The sequence below is a fragment of the Perognathus longimembris genome, chromosome 2, assembly GCF_023159225.1.
Source record: "Perognathus longimembris pacificus isolate PPM17 chromosome 2, ASM2315922v1, whole genome shotgun sequence".
Lineage (NCBI taxonomy): Eukaryota > Metazoa > Chordata > Mammalia > Rodentia > Heteromyidae > Perognathus > Perognathus longimembris.
Window position 1 is genome coordinate 89798646 of NC_063162.1, and position 18139 is coordinate 89816784.

The 18139-nt window shown below is 39.2% G+C and overlaps 1 protein-coding gene across 1 annotated transcript in view; it reads right to left on the reverse strand.

Moving 5' to 3' along the window:
- The window catches only part of Dnah11 (dynein axonemal heavy chain 11), a 292006-nt gene that overhangs the window by 171135 nt on the left and 102732 nt on the right, over positions 1 to 18139 (reverse strand). The window contains exons 31-35 of the mRNA XM_048339712.1: positions 12270 to 12401; positions 10673 to 10833; positions 7013 to 7169; positions 6425 to 6570; positions 3189 to 3305 (exon numbers count right to left, since the gene is read on the reverse strand). Coding sequence (XP_048195669.1) covers positions 3189 to 3305; positions 6425 to 6570; positions 7013 to 7169; positions 10673 to 10833; positions 12270 to 12401 — 713 coding nt within the window. The remainder of the gene's footprint in view (positions 1 to 3188; positions 3306 to 6424; positions 6571 to 7012; positions 7170 to 10672; positions 10834 to 12269; positions 12402 to 18139) is intronic.

Here is an 18139-nt window from a genome sequence, read left to right on the forward strand (position 1 = left end):
CAAGGCAGTTTATGACAAACCAACAGCAAGCATAACTCTAAAGGGTGAAAAACTAAAGCCATTCCCTTTAAAATCAGGAACAAGGCAGGGATGTCCGCTCTCTCTCCTGCTCTTCAACATAGTACTAGAATTCCTAGCTATAGCAATTAGGCAAGGAGAAAATATAAAGGGGATCCAAATAGGAAAAGATGAAGTTAAACGTTCTCTCTTCGCAGATGATATGATCCTATACCTAAAGAATCCCATAGACTCTACCCCCAAGCTACTAGAGCTGATCCAAAACTTTGGCAAAGTTGCAGGATATAAAATAAACCTTCAAAAATCAACGGCCTTTCTCTATGCTAACAACCCGAAGACCGAGGCTGAAATCAGAAAAGCAACTCCTTTTGCAATAGCCCCCCAAAACATAAAATACCTAGGAATAACCTTAACCAAAGAAGTGAAAGACCTCTTTGATGAGAACTTTAAAAGCTTGAAAAATGAAATTAAGTCAGAACAAAAGGAAATGGAAAAACCTCCCATGCTCCTGGATTGGGAGGATTAATATAATCAAAATGGCAATATTGCCAAAGGCTATCTACAAATTCAATGCAATACCCATTAATATCCCAACACCATTCTTTAATGAAATAGAGGAAGCAATCCAGAAATCATATGGAAAATAAAAGACCTAGAATAGCAAAAACACTCCTAAGCAGGAAGAACAGTGCAGGAGGAATTACAATACCCAACTTCAAGCTGTATTATAAAGCTATAGTAATAAAAACAGCTTGGTATTGGCACCGGAACAGGCCTGAAGACCAATGGAACAGAATTGAAGACCCAGAAATGAACCCACAGAACTACGCCTACTTAATCTTTGATCAAGGAGCTAAAACAATAGTATGGAAGAAAGATAGCCTCTTTAACAAGTGGTGCTGGAAAAACTGGCTCAACACTTGCAACAAACTAAAACTAGATCCTTATATATCGCCCTGCACCAAAATCAATTCCAAATGTATTAAAGACCTTGAAATCAAAACAGACACCCTGAAAACACTGAAGGAAGGAGTAGGAGAAACACTTGGGCTCCTTGGCACAGGACAGAACTTCCTTAACAAAGACCCAGAAAGGCTACAAATCAAAGAAAGGTTGGACAAATGGGACTGCATCAAACTGCAGACCTTCTGCATGGCAAAGGACATAGCTCGCAAGATAAACAGAAAGCCCACAGACTGGGAGAAGATCTTTACCGGACATTCAACAGACAAAGGCCTCATCTCTAAAATATATGCAGAACTAAAAAAATTACCTTCCTCCAAAACAAAACCGCAAAGAACCAATAGCCCCCTCATCAAGTGGGCTAAAGACTTACAAAGAGAATTCTCTGATGAGGAAATGAGAATGGCCAAGAGTCATATGAAAAAGTGCTCTACATCACTGGCCATAAAAGAAATGCAAATCAAAACAACATTGAGATTCCATCTCACCCCAGTACGAATGTCATATATCAAGAAAACTAACAATAACAATTGTTGGAGGGGATGTGGCCAAAAGGGAACCCTACTTCATTGTTGGTGGGAATGTAAACTGGTTCAGCCACTCTGGCAAGCAGTATGGAGATTCCTCAGAAGGCTAAATATAGAACTCCCCTATGACCCAGAAGCCCCACTTTTGGGTATCTATCCAAAAGACCACAAACAATATCACAGTAATGCCACCAGCACAACAATGTTCATTGCAGCACAATTTGTCATAGCGAGAATCTGGAACCAACCCTGATGCCCCTCAGTAGACAAATGGATCAGGAAAATGTGGTACATATACACAATGGAATTTTATGCTTCTATCAGAAAGAATGACATTGTCCCATTTGTAAGGAAATGGAAGGACTTGGAAAAAATTATACTAAGTGAAGTGAGCCAGACCCAAAGAAACATGGACTCAATGGTCTCCCTTATTGGGAATAATTAGTACAGGTTTAGGCAAGTCATAGCAGAGCATCACAAGGCCCAATAGCTATACCCTTATGAACACATAAGATGATGATAAGTGAAATGAATTCCATGTTATAGAAACAATTGTTATATCACAGTTGTAACTACTTTCAACATCCCATGTGTATCTGTAGCTTCTATTATTGATGATGTTCTTGTATCACCTTTCTGTGGTTGTATCTACACTATCTCTGTAATGTTACCTGAGTATATTGGAAACCGTGTATACTGGTATTGGAAGTAGCAAATTGAAAGGGAATACCAAATTTGAGAGACACAGGGTAAAAAAAGACAAACAACTACAAAAGCAATACTTGCAAAACTGTTTGGTTTAAGTGAACTGAACATCTCTGGGGGGGGGGGTTGGGGTGGTGAAGGGAAAGGGGGAGGAGGGAGGGGGTTATGAGGGACAAGGTAACAAACAGTACAAGAAATGTATCCATTGCCTAATGTATGAAACTGTAACCTCTCTGTACATCAGTTTGATAATAAAAATTTGAAAAAAAAAACAAAAAAAACTCAAACATATTAAGTGATCAGTAATAAAGAAAAATTATACCCATGCTAGCATTTCAACTCCACAAAAATATAAACTATAGCTGGGTGTTTGTTGGTGGTTCATGCCTATAATCTTAGTTGCTCAAGATCTTAAGATCTGAGGATTATGGTTCAAAGCTAGCCCAAGAAGTAAAGTCCAGTGAGATGCTTATCTCCAACTAATCAGCAAAAAGTTGAAAGTAGGGCTCTGGCTCAAGTCGTAGACAGCTAGCCATGAGTGAAAAAGCTAAGGGACAGTGCCCAGGTCCTGAGTTCAAGCCCTCTACACAAATAATATGTATATGCATGTACATATACACATATTATAAAATAAACTAGAAAAAATGGTCATTATTTATGGATAGTGATTCTGTATTCTTAGTACAGTCCTTTCTGTATTTCCCAAATATTTCATAATTCATGAAAATTACCTGTACTAAAAACATCAGAACGTGGAGTTAATCCTAAATATCCAAATTTACTGATTTCAAGTCCTAATTTTATAATTCACAAGGGCTGATTTATCATGAGGAGCATACTCGCTATAAAAGGCTCCCAGAGCAATATCAAGTTTGCCAGAGGAGTTCTCCAACAAAATCCAATTGCTCACCCGTGAAAACGGAACATTAGGTGGCGTGAGCGCCCCAGTGCTAAGCTGCCACACACCACACTTGCCTGAAAAGAGCTTTGAGGTTCTCTGGTAATTCCGTTCGACCAGCATATCCTGGGTTCATGGTAATAAATATTCCAACTGATGGCTTCAGCCTGATTGTTTCTCCAAGGAACACAAATCTACCATAAAAAGAACGTTGATGGAATTAAACGTGCTCGCTGAATACGAATACGCACTGGCGAATGCCAGCCACTGAAAAAGGCAAATGATTATTAGCAAGCTACTTACTGATTCAGAGTAATTTTCTTTAGGATTCATAAGCATACACATTTAAAATATGTTTTCAAGCATGTTTACTAAAAAAGAATACCATCCTGTCCACCAGCATTACAAATGTGGGAAGTATCTTTTTTAATTGTGCAGAGCTGTAGTATCTAAGACACAAAAATGAGGACTTGAGTATGTAATGAAAGGTGATTGCATTTCTGCCTTTACTGTGGCTACAATTCCTGAAAAGATTACTACATCAAGAACATCCATGAGAATGGGCATTAAGGAGAAAGGGATGCCCTGTTCTCTTTACATGGTCTGTTTGCTTACCTTCCCATCCTCCTTCCCTCTCTCTTTTCCCTCTCTTTCCATCCTCCCTCCCTCCTGAGCAATTCTGAGAGCAATTCTGGTCATTCAAACAGGCAGCTCTGGAGGCAACTAAGTGCTCAAGCCTACCTCTGTCACTTCGGGCATGTTAACTCTAATTCCCTCATTGAATAAACAAGGACAATATTACCTGCCTTATTGGATTGTAGGAGGATTTAAGAAAGATTATAAATCTAAATGTCTGAGAGCACAAGGCCTAGGATCTGGTCAGTCCTCAACAGATGCCAGCTCTGACGATTGCTATCATTTTCATTTGAAAGCAGGGAGAAGCAAAGATATTCAGAAAAATTCCCCCAGGGCCTAATTAGGGTATTGATGGTGCTGGCTATAGAATGAGAAGGGAATGTAGGAGCCAAATTGCGTGAAAAGCAGAAGGAAATTTTCAGGTGAGGTAAATGGGACAAAACATAAGGCTGGTCTGGACAACAAGATCTCTGGCTGAGAAACAAAGGGCTGGAGTAGTTGAGGAGTCAGGCCGTATCTCAGAACACAGCGGGCAAAGAAAGGAAGGTTTCAGATTCTGAACATCTTACATATTAGGTAACTGAGAGCAGGTGGATATGGTCTAGTCAAGGGGAAAGTGTCAGGTGAGGAAAGGTAGACAGGCCTGGTAAGGCTGCTCACACAGAATAGGAGGCTCCTGCCTAGAGGCATCTGATCACTCTCTCATCTCTCATCATACATAGGGGGCACAGCCACCAGTCAAAGGCATGGTGCTCCTGTGAGCAGAGTGAGCAAGCTGCTAGAAGGCACTGTGGTTGAGGGCTGATACCATCTCTTAAATGCTTGAATCTAAAGGGAATTGAGTCAATGCATGAAATCATGAAGGAACTGCCTGAGGAACTAGCCTGAGGATGAAGAGTGATGACTCAGACATCAGAGAAGATCAACAAGAACTATGCCTGGGAATTTTAAAAATGCATTGCATGGATTAGTTATAGAAACCTCCAAAATGAAGGATGGCCTCAAATAGCATCTGGGTTTCATCAAGTAATACAGTTTTAATTCAAAGATAAATCAAATATGGCTGGAGAGTCAAAGAGAAAAGAACAAAACTTCCCTAACATGACATTTGAGACAACGGCTATGTAGATGTGGGAAAACGTTTTCTCAGAACCAAGAGTAAAGAGACTGAATAGTTTTCTAGACAATGTAAATATCCAGATGATACCCCAAAGACTGGAAGCTTCTAGAACAGGTTCAGAGTTCCAGGAAAGAAGACAATCCTTTGCCAGTGAGGAGATAGATGGAAAATGTTTCTGTGCACAAGATAGCTAGCTACTTGAGAAAAATGCTCTAAAAATGAGAGGAATACATAGGCAAGATAAATAAGGATGCTTCTGCCCATCAGAAAATGTTACAAAGAAGGCTGAGAATGTGGCTTGGGGGTAGAGTGCTTGCCTAGCATGCATGAAATGAAGCCCTGGGTTCAATTCCTCAGTAGCACATAAACAGAAAAGGCAGGAAGTGGAATTGTGGCTCAAGAGTTGTGCTAGCCTTGAGCAAAAGCAGCTCAGGGACAGTGCCCAGGCCCTGAGTTCAAGCCCCAGGACTGGTAAAAAAAAAGTTACAAACAGAACTAGAATTGTGCTATGCATTATATTTGTCAGACTGAGTCATCCAACCCTCAGTGCTGTTTGTTTTGCCTTGTGGAGTGTGACATCACGTTATGAAGTGGTTAAGAGTTCAGATACATTTGGAAAGGTTTTACCTCGAGGTACTGAGAGATATGAAGGTACTGTCTAGGAACCAGTGGCTCATGCCTGTAATCCTAGCTACTCGGGAGACTGAGATCTGAAGATGAAGGTTTGAAGCTGTCTTGAGCAGACAAGTCCAAGAGATTCATCTTTAATTAACAGCCAAAACCCAGAAGTGGAGCTGTGGTTCAAGTAGTACAGAGCCAGCTTTGAGCAAAAAAAGAAAGAAAGAAAAAGCTACACAAGAGCTGGAAGCCTGAAGTTCAAGCTCTAGTATTGGTACAATAAATAAGTAGATAAATAGAATATGGAGGTATGACTTCTTGTGATAGGACAACCAAGAAAGCAGGTCTTAGTAGAAAGGCTAGAATTTGGGTTTTGGACATATAAGGCATGAAGGTTTAAAGACCTTAAGGAGAATCACCAGGTATCCCAACAGGCAGCTGTTTCCAGAAGTCTAGAAATGGGGACAGCTATTGGGGCCTCACCTTCTGAAGCTCAGGGCACTGGATGACATCGCAAAGGAGGAAAACGGAAACAAAGAAGTTCAAAAACCTGGCATCTAATACTAATAGCTCAGAAAATAAAAATAGTAAAGTAGTAAAAATAAATAAATAATTTAAATACAGTAGCCAGCATAGCTCTATGCCTACTGCAGTATGCCCTGCCACCAACTGGTAGAAGACCAAGAAGATGAGGCCTAGAATTGATCTCTGGACTTAGAAATCCTTTGAATGATTCATGTCACATAAAATGCACTCAATACTTACTTTTTAAAAACCACTAATGAAAATAGATAGATATCTGAATCCTTCAGTATTTACTATTCTCTTATTTCAGCTGGCTCATGAGAGACAGGGAGGGAGCAATAGGCTGTGAAGGTGAGATGGTCTGCATTACTCCATGGCAATTGGCTCAAAATAGAAAAACCACATGGCACTCACTCCTCTTTCCTGTTTCTGATGGCGTCGTGAATCATTTTCACTTGGACGGCAACCACAGACAGAACCTCCACGGCAATGCGATTGAATTCATCGAAGCAGCCCCATGCTCCAGTCTGCACCAACCCCTTGTAGATATTTCCTATAGACTATAGGATAGAGTGAAACACTCAGAGCCCAGCAAAAGCAAGTTTGCAGTTTACAGGTGGAGTACCTCCTGGTCAGAAAATCTAAAATCCAAAATGCCTCAGAATCCTAAATGTTTTAAGCATCATGATGCCACACGTGGAAAATTCCTTACCATGAAACTTTGTCTCATGCTCAAAATGGCTAGTGCTATTGTGTACATTTCACTTTCTCTAAGTGCAAAAAGTATGTAAGAACTATAGAGGAGGTCTGTGTTACACTTGGGTCACATCCCCAACGTATCTCATTACATGTATGAAAAGCATTTCAAAATCCAAACTAACCTGAAATCAGAAACACTTCTTACCCTATGTATTATAGAATGAAGCCTTGTAGTTTGGTTTGCCTCAAACAGAAAAAAACATTACCAGAATATATCACTTTATGCATCATTTAATAACTGACCTTGTAGTCCATTTGCTCAGAACAGTTGAACACGTAAACCATCATACCAAGGGCTCGTCCAAGATCTTTGGTGGTTTCTGTCTTCCCAGTACCAGCGGGGCCTGCAGGAGCTCCACTCATAGTCAGATGCAGTGATTGAGTTAAAGTTATATAACACCTTTACACATAGAAAACACAAATATTACAGTCTAGTATGTGATTTCTATGCAATATTAGAGGCAATTATTTGCTTTAAAACAAGCTTAAAAAGCCAAGGCCTAAAAAGGACAAACCAATGCAACAACAATACTTATAAAACTATATAGTATAAACCAACTGTACAACTCATGGTAGGGGAGGGAAATGGGGGCTAGGGAGAAAGAGGAGAGAGGAGGTAACAAGTTGGATAATAAATATACTCATTGCCTTACATATAAAACTGTAACCCCTCTGTACATCAGTTTGACAATAAAGAAATGAAAATAAAGTCACATTTAAGGAACAACAACAAAAAATCCAAGGCCTAGAATACAATAACAACACAAAAGATTAATACATTTCTATTGTATTCATGGCAATAGTGAGTTGGGAGATTTCATATCAAATGTACTTTTTAGTTCACTATTTGAAACTGCTAGGGAAACAGCACTATTGGCTCTTATGTGGAATCCTAGCTATTCAGGAGCCTGAGATCTGGAGGATTGCAGTTTGAGGGCAGACTGGGCAGAAAAGTCTGCAAGACTTCATTTTCAATTAGCTAGCAAAAATCCAGGCTGGAGACACAGCTCAGATGGTAGAGTACATCCATGGGCAAGAAAGTTAAGTGAAAAGCTCAAGGGTCTGAGTTCAAACCTTTATACCAAACAAGAAAATACTGGAGGAGGAAGGGAGGGAAGAAGGCATTAAGGAAAAAAGAGGGAGAGAAGGTAGGATAAGACAGAAAAGAAGGAAACAATATTGGCCTCATTTCACAACAGCTACAATGCAAGCCAAGTGCTGATGGCTCATGTTCCAATCCTGGCTACTCAAGAGGTTGAGATCTGAGGATCAGCAGTTCAAAGCTAGCCTGGGCAGGAAAGTCCATGAGACTCTAACTCCAATTAACCACCAGAAAATTGGAAGTAGTGTTGTGGCTCAAAGTGGTAGAACGCTAGCCTTGAGCAAAAGAGCTCAGGGATAGTGCCTAGGCCCTGAGTTCAAGCCCCATGACAATTAAATAAATAATAAACAAGCAATTGTACTTTTGATATTTTTAGGTAAAGATACTATAAATATGCCAGACAGCACCTCAAACTATTGTTATAAAAGAGAGAAGAAAAATCTTGGGTGATGAGTGAAGTATAGAATGCATTAAATTCTTATTTAGTGAATATGTTAAAAGATGAGACCTGAAAACTTCTATAAATATATATCTATTTCAAGAAGATAATGCGATGTATAAACACAAATGCACAATGACATGATTAAGACTTATTTTACAAATTAATCTCGATGGTGTTGTAACATTTAGATTCCTTGTTTTGGTTGTTATGAGGGTCTGACTGCAGGGTACCAAACTCATTTTTTGCAGAAAAGACTCAGAAGTTCTAGGATTGAGGAAAAGCAAGAAAAGACAGAATTTAATAAATGGCAAGGACCTCAGCTGGCAGCTTTTATTTGGGGTTAATCAATTGTTTCTGATTAGCACAGATGGGTCTAATGGGCAGACCTGTGGATGGCAGTCAGATGACCAAGAACAAATACTTCCCCAGTCATCACATGTTAATCTTATCTTTTGATATCCACATGTCAGTCTCCTCTAGAAAATGAGGTTTACTCTAAGATGTAAGAAAAAAGCCAGTGGTAAATGGCTTGAAGAATTTAAAGTACTATGCAAATAGACTTTGGATTGTATTTGCTCATGAAAATGGAAATGTTCCCATGTTTTCTATCAACCGTATGTTTAACTGCATCTCGCATTGAAATGGAAAGACTCCAAGTCTGGGTACCAGAGGACTTTTCATAGAAGGGACTATCACCTCATCGTCTGTTCTGGTGGATCCAAATTCAGCATAAATATATGACCATCCACATCTCCATTTCCCATGGCCATCTCAGCAGGTATGACCAATGACCAAACTCCATCTATGTGCTCCTAGGATGCCTCTTAGAGACACTGGACCTGGGCTCCTTTTACCACTGGCTAAAATAAATATGGGAGCCAGGCTTAGTTACAGCTTTTTCTGTTTAAGTGGTGCTGAGGAATTGAACCCAGTGCTTCATGCATGCTAGGCAAGCACTCTGCCACTAAGCCACATTCCCAGTCCTGAAGTCAACTCTTTAAGGTACATTCCTTAGTATTTAACTTTAGTTCTTTCTGAATGCTTCATGTACTGCCATAGTTTTAATATTACTCTATTATTTTTGTCAGTGTATGTTATCACCTAAAATAATCTTATTTATTGCTCCTCTTCATTCCTACCCACTCACATACCACATTCAACTGCAAAACATACTACACTCTACTAGAAAAGAACACTTGCAAAACCAAGGATCCTGCTGGCTCAATGATGGAACAATAACCAGCTTGGAACTTCAGACTTTTTTTTTTTTTGCCAGTCTAGGGGCTTGGACTCAGGGCCTGAACACTGTCCCTGGCTTCTTTTTTGCTCAAGGCTAACACTCTACCACTTGAGCAACAGTGTTCCTTCTGGCTTTTTCTGCTTATGTTGTGCTGAGGAATTGAACACGGGACTTCATGCATGCAAGGCAAACACTCTACAGCCAAGCCATATTCCCAGTCCCCCCGCCCCACCGCCCTTCTTTTTTGTCATGGTGTTTGAACTCAGAACCTGGGTGCTGCTGTCTCTAAGATTCTTGGCTGAAGGCTAGCACTCTTACCACTTTGAGCTACAGTGCCATTTCTGGTTTTCTGGAGGTTAACTGGAAGTAAGAGTGTCACAGACTTTCCAGCCTGGGCTAGCTTCAAACTATGATCTCCTTAGTAGCTAGGATTATAAGGGTGAGCCACTAGTGCCGCCATCAGTCTTAATTTTTTTTTTTTTTTTTGTCTTTTCTGCTTTGGTACTGGGGATCAAACCCAGGAGGTTGCACTTGCTAGGCAAGTGCTTTCCCGCGGAGCTACATCCCAGCCCCCAGTCTTAATTCTTGAATCACTCAGTGAACTTTGTGATATCTTTCTTCTCTTCCTTTTACTGCATTGCAGTTCTTCAAAAACGCATTGAAATACAGGGATTTCCTAGTTATTCTTACGCTTCCAGTAAGCGGATATAAGAGAAGATGGTGACATCCTGGCGGTGGGCAAAATGAACTTGGGGACCAAAAGTGCAGCCTTGAGCCATATTAATCCACTCATGATATTCTCCTTTGTATACTGTATAGCTTCTGTAATTGTTTGGGTTTTTTTTCAAATTTTTATTATCAAACTGATGTACAAAGAGGTTACAGTTTCATACGTTAGGCATTGGATACATTTCTTGTACAGTTTGTTACTGTAATTGTTTGTTTTAACTTGTCTCTAAAATCAAAATTCACATAATTTATACACCATTTTCACTTTAGCACAATGTTCATCATTTCAGTTCATTCTCTTTCTTTCCATTCATTCTCACACCTTCCCACCTGTGCTAAGGGACTGTTTGGCTTGATTTTCCCTTCTGATTCACAACCTAGATTTGTTACCTGTCTGTTAGAGGAGTGATCACCAGTCGGGGACTGTTTCCTAAGTATTCGTAGAAGTACTGGAACCGGGCATCACAAATATTAACAACACAGTGTTTCTGGGAGTCCTCCCACTGGTGACGAAGTTGGGACAGCCAAGCAAAAGCTTGGGGACTGCAAACCTGAAACCATCCCACAATCATTATATCAGACCCTGATAGTTTTGAGGCTAACTAATAAATTAAACTAATTAATTAACCAGCTTTTCTGACTCACACCTTACTTCTAAAATCTCATAGAGAAGAATTTCTTATACGCTACTCTTCAGTTGTAATTGCATATAGATAGTTGACTACTTAGAAATGTATGTGCAACAGCAGTCTTCATTTTAAACTGACTCTTATGTAAAACAATATTAATTTATTCAATGCTTTTTCTTGCTTTATGAGTCACCGCAGTATATTAAATAACTGTCTCTTTATATCATTGAAATCCAATGGAAAATTACATGTTCTATATTAAAATGACACATAATCCATAATTTCTGCATGTTGGGTATACACTGCATTTTTCAACCATGTTCATCCTATAACCAGTCTGCTTTTAGTATAGACACTTTCAACTTCATTTTTCATCCTAATAGAAATAATTTTTGATTACCATTCATTCTTTAGTCTATCCTATCACTTCCTCTCTCACTCTGAAAACAACATTCCTTCTGAACATATGAGCCTACAGTTTCTTGGAAGTCACTTAAAGTTACCAAAATGCTTGCCCACTAACTGATGATCAAAAATATAATGTTGAATCCAATACATGTATTTTTAGATGATTGAGAATTTGACAAAATATCTCCTCTATTAAAAAATAAAGACCTTTTAATCATAATTTATCTTATGAAAAACAAATCACCTACATAAGAAGTTATGAAGTCATAGTCAGAAAGCTGCTACAAACAGTTTAATATTGAAATGAGAACACATGGTAAATTGGGCAAAGTGATGTCAATGTCTGTGGTTTCTGAATTAAACTTACTTGGATTTAAAGAACTGGGAAAACAAGTAGAGAAACAAAAAATTTCACAACACATGTATTGAAATTGGGAAAGTTTTATCCTTCCACCCCTCAAAAAGGGACAAATTATTTAGAAATTATTAGAAAACAGGAAAACCTGGATGACCTAAACCACCTGGAATGATGACCAATCCTGATTTCTTCAGGGGAAACAGATCAACCCCATAGAGAGATGGTTATATTACATACCATTATTATTGCTATGAGCTGTGTAAAACAGAGATGAAAGGAACAGGCAAATGCCTCATAATGGTTCTGCATCAAACCCCAAAGACAGAGACAAACAATGATTTCTCATGGTTCTTCCCCTGGACTAATGTCTGAATGATCTGAGTCTCCTAACGTGGCAAAAGTTAGGTTAGCGATCCAAAATCAAATGTATCCCAAATGACAATATCTCAAGTCTAATTAAACAATAACAACAATGACTTTCTTGGAACTACTCTGACAATAAACAGCTCTTTCAAGATACAACAATAAATAAAAATTTCTGCAGAAAACTTGCCTTCTGAAAACAAAAACAAAAAAACAAAAAAAAACTTGCCTTCTGAGCAATAAGTTTTGCTACAACATCTCTGGCATGGACATCTATGGTGCAGATCGTCATAACCTTCTGCCTGTCTCCAGGTGGAAGTTCTCCAAGCAAAAGTGTTATCAGTGTGTTCAACTGAGAAATCTAGAAGGAATTTGTTTTTATAAGGAAGAGAAGGGTTATAACTATGGAAACTGGTAGCAGCCTAATAATCACCACATCTGTAGAGTGGTTTAGTTTACAAACAATTTCAAATTTGTGGTTGTTGTTGATCCTTAAACCACCCTGCGAAGAGACAAGTATTACTTCCCCCTCATTTCATTGGAAGGAGTCAGGCCAAGAGGAAAGATGGGAAACTGAGAAATGACAAAATTAGGGGATGCAGCAGGTTTCCTGGAGGCACAGAACTGACTCCCATCCTAATGACAATGTAGTTCATGATGTCACTGAAATGGAAATGACTACAAAATCCAAAAGGGAAGATCAGGTTGATGTGCCAAAAGCAACAGTGTAACTTTATATAACAAGTCATTTTCTTCTTCAGAAAGATTCATTGTACAATTCATGTGTAGTGCTTTTTGCTGTTTTTGGATACAAGATAGTATGATTACTGAGAAAATATTTATAGCTAAAGACAATATTGAGATCATTTTTCTTATTTACATTCCTATTGTTTTAAATCCATTGATTTCTCAAATATTATTTGAAGTGCTGGTCTTTCCTATTAGAATGGGAAGAATGAACACAGAATAATATAAATGACAATCCATTTTTCTGAGTTGAATAAAATAGAAAATATTGCATTATAGACAGTAAGAGTACGTATTCTTTTGTAAAGCCATTTCTTGTTTGACTATATACATATATAAGGGAACTTGACCTGAAATGAAGTATTTCATATGGTAAATCATAGTCAGAAAGGTCTGAAAGATAATCTCTTAGGCAATTGTTCTGTTAGCAAGATTATTTATACAGAAAGCTTCCTGCAATCCAGGTACTAGTAGCACATGCCTATAATCTTAGCTACTCAGGAAGCTCAGATCTGAAGATCAAGGTTCAAAGGCAGTCCCAACCCAGGAAGAAAAATCCATGAGGCTCTTTATCTCGAATTAACCAGCAAAAAGCCCAAGTAGCAAAATTCCAGTCCTCAGTGGAAAAGCCAAGCAAGAATTCCCAGGCCCTGAGTTCAAGCCCAGTAGCAGCACCTCCACACTTGCACACAAGGATACACGTTCCTGTCTTACTCAAAGCTTATCTACAAAAGAAAGAATAAAAATGACCTCAATTTAGGCACCATGCTGCTCACTTTCACTTCTCTGTGATCTTTGTATGGCTATTTTCTTCTTATCATCAAATCTTATCAAATCTTACTTCAAATTTACCTCCTCAAGTTGCCCTTGCCAGCCACCACTTACTAAGACCTCCTACTCAACTGGTTCATTTTTAATGATCCAAATTATTTTTCTTAGGGTAATTACCAGTTTCCTGTCTTTCACTATGTATGTATTTCCTTGTCAACTGCTTGTCTCTCCTACTTTAGGTCCTAAAAGATCAAAACCTGCATCTGCCTCATTCTGTACTGTAATTCTCCTCTTAGAACAGTAGCTGGCAGAAAGATGTACCCAAGTAAATACCGTATGAAAGAATGAAGAAATGAGGGAGTGAAGGAAGCCATTGCACACATCAGTACATTCTATTCTTCCATCTATTCATTCATACAATATGACCCAAAATGTTTAGCATTTCCAGAGCTTATAGGCCATTGAAGAATGCAGATAATTATCAGTGGCTAGGCCAAGAACAAAGCATTCTGGTAGCACATATCAATAGAGCCTTACCTAATCTGGGACTTGTTTGGAAGGAAAGGGTACTTATGCTAAAACATAAGGAATAGCAGGATTCAGGATGTACAGGATTTAGGGTATGACCACTGAGTGTTTGAGCCACAGGAAGCAGCCTGTGGGAAGGCTTGAAGCTGAACATTTACCCTGGGAGGAACCACTAGCCCCAGAATATACTGTGTGTGTATTTTAATGGTTATAACTGTGAGTATAATTATTATTCCAACTGCATATATGAGAACACAAGGTTATTTGCCCAAGATCTCACATCCAGGGTTGAGTACATAGGTCTAAGGTTTTACTATATTTCACAAATATGAATTCTTTTCATGTGGATCATGTTACCACTGAACCTTGTCGGGCATGGGCGGGAAGTGCATGGGACACTAGTGATGGTGGTGAGTGAGGAGAAGTAACTCAGACCCCTCTTCTGGGAATTCTCTTTTGTAGGTAAATAAGAGAGACACTTTGGATGGAGGTGGGAGTCCTGGGGCTTGAGCTCTGTGCCTGGGCATTGTCCTGGAGCTTTTCAGCACAAGGTTAGCGCTCTACCATTTGAGCCACAGTACCACTTCTGGCTTTCTTGGTAGTTTAGAGGAGAAAAGAGTATCATGGACTTTGCTGCCCAGGCTGGCTTGGAACTGTGATCCTCAGATCTCAGCCTCCTGAGTAGCTAGGATTACAGGCGTGAGCAGCCAATACCCAGCTTAGAGAGGCTTTTTAAGGAAGGCACAAATGTCTGACTATCCCTTCAATTGACATGATCTTCATGTCTATGGGACTAGTGTTCCCAAAGAGGCCTGGTCGGCCTACTGAAATGACAGTGGTCTCACTTTCTGGTGTCAGGCACAAAAGTTAAGAGTCAGAGAGAACTCGTAGTTCTGCTGATATTGTGATGGCTGAGCCATGATTTTGCTCTGGCCCCTCTCCTATGTCAAGATGGATAGAAGAAGCCACATAAAGAACTGTATCCCTAAACAGTGCAGAGAAAGAGAGAGAGAGAGAGAGAGAGAGAGAGAGAGAGAGAGAGAGAGAGAGAGAGAGTGTATGTGTGTGTGTGTGTGTGTGTTTGCCAGTACTGAGGATTGAATTCAGGGACTTACACTCTTCTATGACTTTTTCACTCAAGGCTGGTGCTCTACTACTTAAACAATTCCGACTTCTATTTTTTCTTTTGCTGGTTAGTTGGAGATTCTTATCTTGTCTCATGGATTTGTCTGCCCCAGCTGGCTTGAACTGTGATCCTCAGATCTCATCCTCCTGAATAGCTAGGATTAGAGACGTGAACCACTGGCCCCTGACTGCTAGAACTCTTGACCCATCTCTGTACATAACACTGAAGCTATATTTCCAGTCCTGAAACCCATCAATGTTTCATCTTCATTAATATCAGAAACAATAGATTTTCATTCCCAGCAACCAGTATAAAGGAAATTGTAAAAGGGAACAAATCCTTCCCACTCTTTGAAAGCATGATGGCATACGCTGTAGATCCTCAGTTTGATGCCTTTCTCTGCAGCACACACTTCCTGCTTCTCAGGAATGTGAATTGCTAACCCACAGCACAATATTAAACAAGTGTCACAGACAGGGCACATAAATCCCTCATTCTTGACACTAATGGAAGTGACTCAAATGTTTCTCCATTAAGTATGGTTTTCTCTGCAGGTTTCTGGTAGATACTTTTCATCAACTTCTAAAGGTTCCTTCAAATTCTTATATTTGAAAAATATAAGATGTAAAGGCAATAACTTAAGATCCTACCTTAAGAAACTTGAAAAGTTGAAGAAATTAACTTCAAAAGAAATTCCAAAAAGGAAACAATCAACATAAGAATGGAAATTAGTGAACCATAAAGTGAACAAAAGAGAAACTTAACAGAGTCAAATGTTAATTCTTTGAAAACAGAAGTAAAATTGGTCAGCACCAAGAAAGGCTGATTAAGGAAAAAGAACAAAACAAAATTAGTAGCACGGGGAAGACAGGCGGCCACCAGGCCAGATTTCTGAGATGTTCTATGCACAATGGAATAATAGTATAAACTATAATGCTTAGATACATTTTCTCTACAAAGGGCCAGACGCTGACTGTTCAGTTCTGTGGAGTCACAACTCCCTCACTTCTACTCCATTTTGTCACTGTGACATGCAGGCAGGCTCAGACAAAGTACCCTGGGAACGAGTCAGACAGAAAACTACAATTTGCCAACCCCAACAAATATCCCAAACCAAAGGAACCTCAAAAAGCTCAACAGCAACCTGTGTACTAAAGCAATCAATTGATGATAAGGAGTGATCTACAAAGAACACTCCAGGCCCTAATAGCAGTATCTTATGTCTATAATATAATCAGCTCTTTCACTAAGTAGGATGGAGCACTAGCCAGTCCCCTTTTGAGTATATCCCAAGCCGCTCAAAGATATCCTAAGGAACCATTTATAAATATCTGTGACAAAAAATAAAATGAGCACATACACTGCAGCAAAGTATGCAAACATGTATAAAGGACAGTTCTGACTAACTGGATTAATAATAAACTTGAGGTTTTTTAAATTCAGAAATGCAAATTTGGCTCATTTAAAATTTCACATGGTTGTGGGTGTTGCTTTAGTGGTGAGGGTCACCCTTAGCACAAAGGAAGCTCCAAGTCCAATTCCCTGCTTTCCCCAAACCCCAAGAAACTTAGTACAAGAAAAAAAAGATACCTATTATCCAGGTATGGTGCTATAAGCTTGTTGTCTTTGATACCTGGAAGACTGGGAGACAGTTCCAGGGCAGCCTAGGCCTGGAACTCAACACAAAAAGTGGGCACGTGCCTGTCATTCCACGTACAATGAGAAATGAAGTAGGAGCATCACAGCCCAGTTTCAGTCTGTCAGTCTGGTGAAAGGGGATGGCAGAGTGAAGCAGCTCATATCATGATGGCCAAGAAGCACAGAGAGGAAGAGAGGGAACAAGAGATTGAATGGAAGAGAGACTGCTTGTGTTATAGACTTGCTTCTTTTTGACCTTTAATCCCATCTCAGTCTAATGAAGGTGCCACCATTCCATCCCCTGGCTAAACCCTCTTCAGAAACTGTTACTGACATACACACAAAGGGGTGCTTTACTAATCACCCAGTCACATCTTCATCCAATCAATATAACAATCGAGAATGAACATCATAATATAGTAAGCAAACTTGGTAAAGAACCATCACTGCAAAGCACCTTAGGAGAAATATGGTAACTTTTAGATTGGCAAGAATTTTTTGGATATGATCCCAAAAGCACTAGCTATGAAAGGGATATTTGGTTCATCAAAACTGACAGAGTACTAAGATACAGAATATATATTAAGAGATCAGTATAGTATTTAGTCATAAACAGTGAAAATAAACATTTCAAATTAATTACTATACAGAATCTCATTACACATATAAACTATATTGTGAGAAATGTGTAAGACTTTTCAACTGAAATCTACAGAAGACATTGTTGAGAGAAATTAAAGATGTCCTATATAGAATGATATAGGAATATCTTTTTTTTTTTTTGGCCAGTCCTGGGCCTTGGACTCAGGGCCTGAGCACTGTCCCTGGCTTCTTCCCGCTCAAGGCTAGCACTCTGCCACTTGAGCCACAGCGCCACTTCTGGCCGTTTTCTGTATATGTGGTGCTGGGGAATCGAACCTAGGGCCTCGTGTATCCGAGGCAGGCACTCTTGCCACTAGGCTATATCCCCAGCCCCAGATATATAGGAATATCTTGATGATTGAGAACCATCATTATTGAGGCATCTATATTCTCCTCTAACATTTACATTTGGATACAATATCTAAGTTAAAATTTAATTAGGCTAAAAATTAATTACAATTTTAATAATGAACACAATGTGAATAAAATGTAGATAGAAAGAAATCTAGAATAATCCAAGCAATTGAGAATAGGACAATAAAGTTGGAAGCCCTATTAATATGATCTTGAGTTACTATAATGTATGGCAATGAAGACTATTGATATGGCATAAAGGCATAAAAAGATACCAATGGAACAAGAAGGTT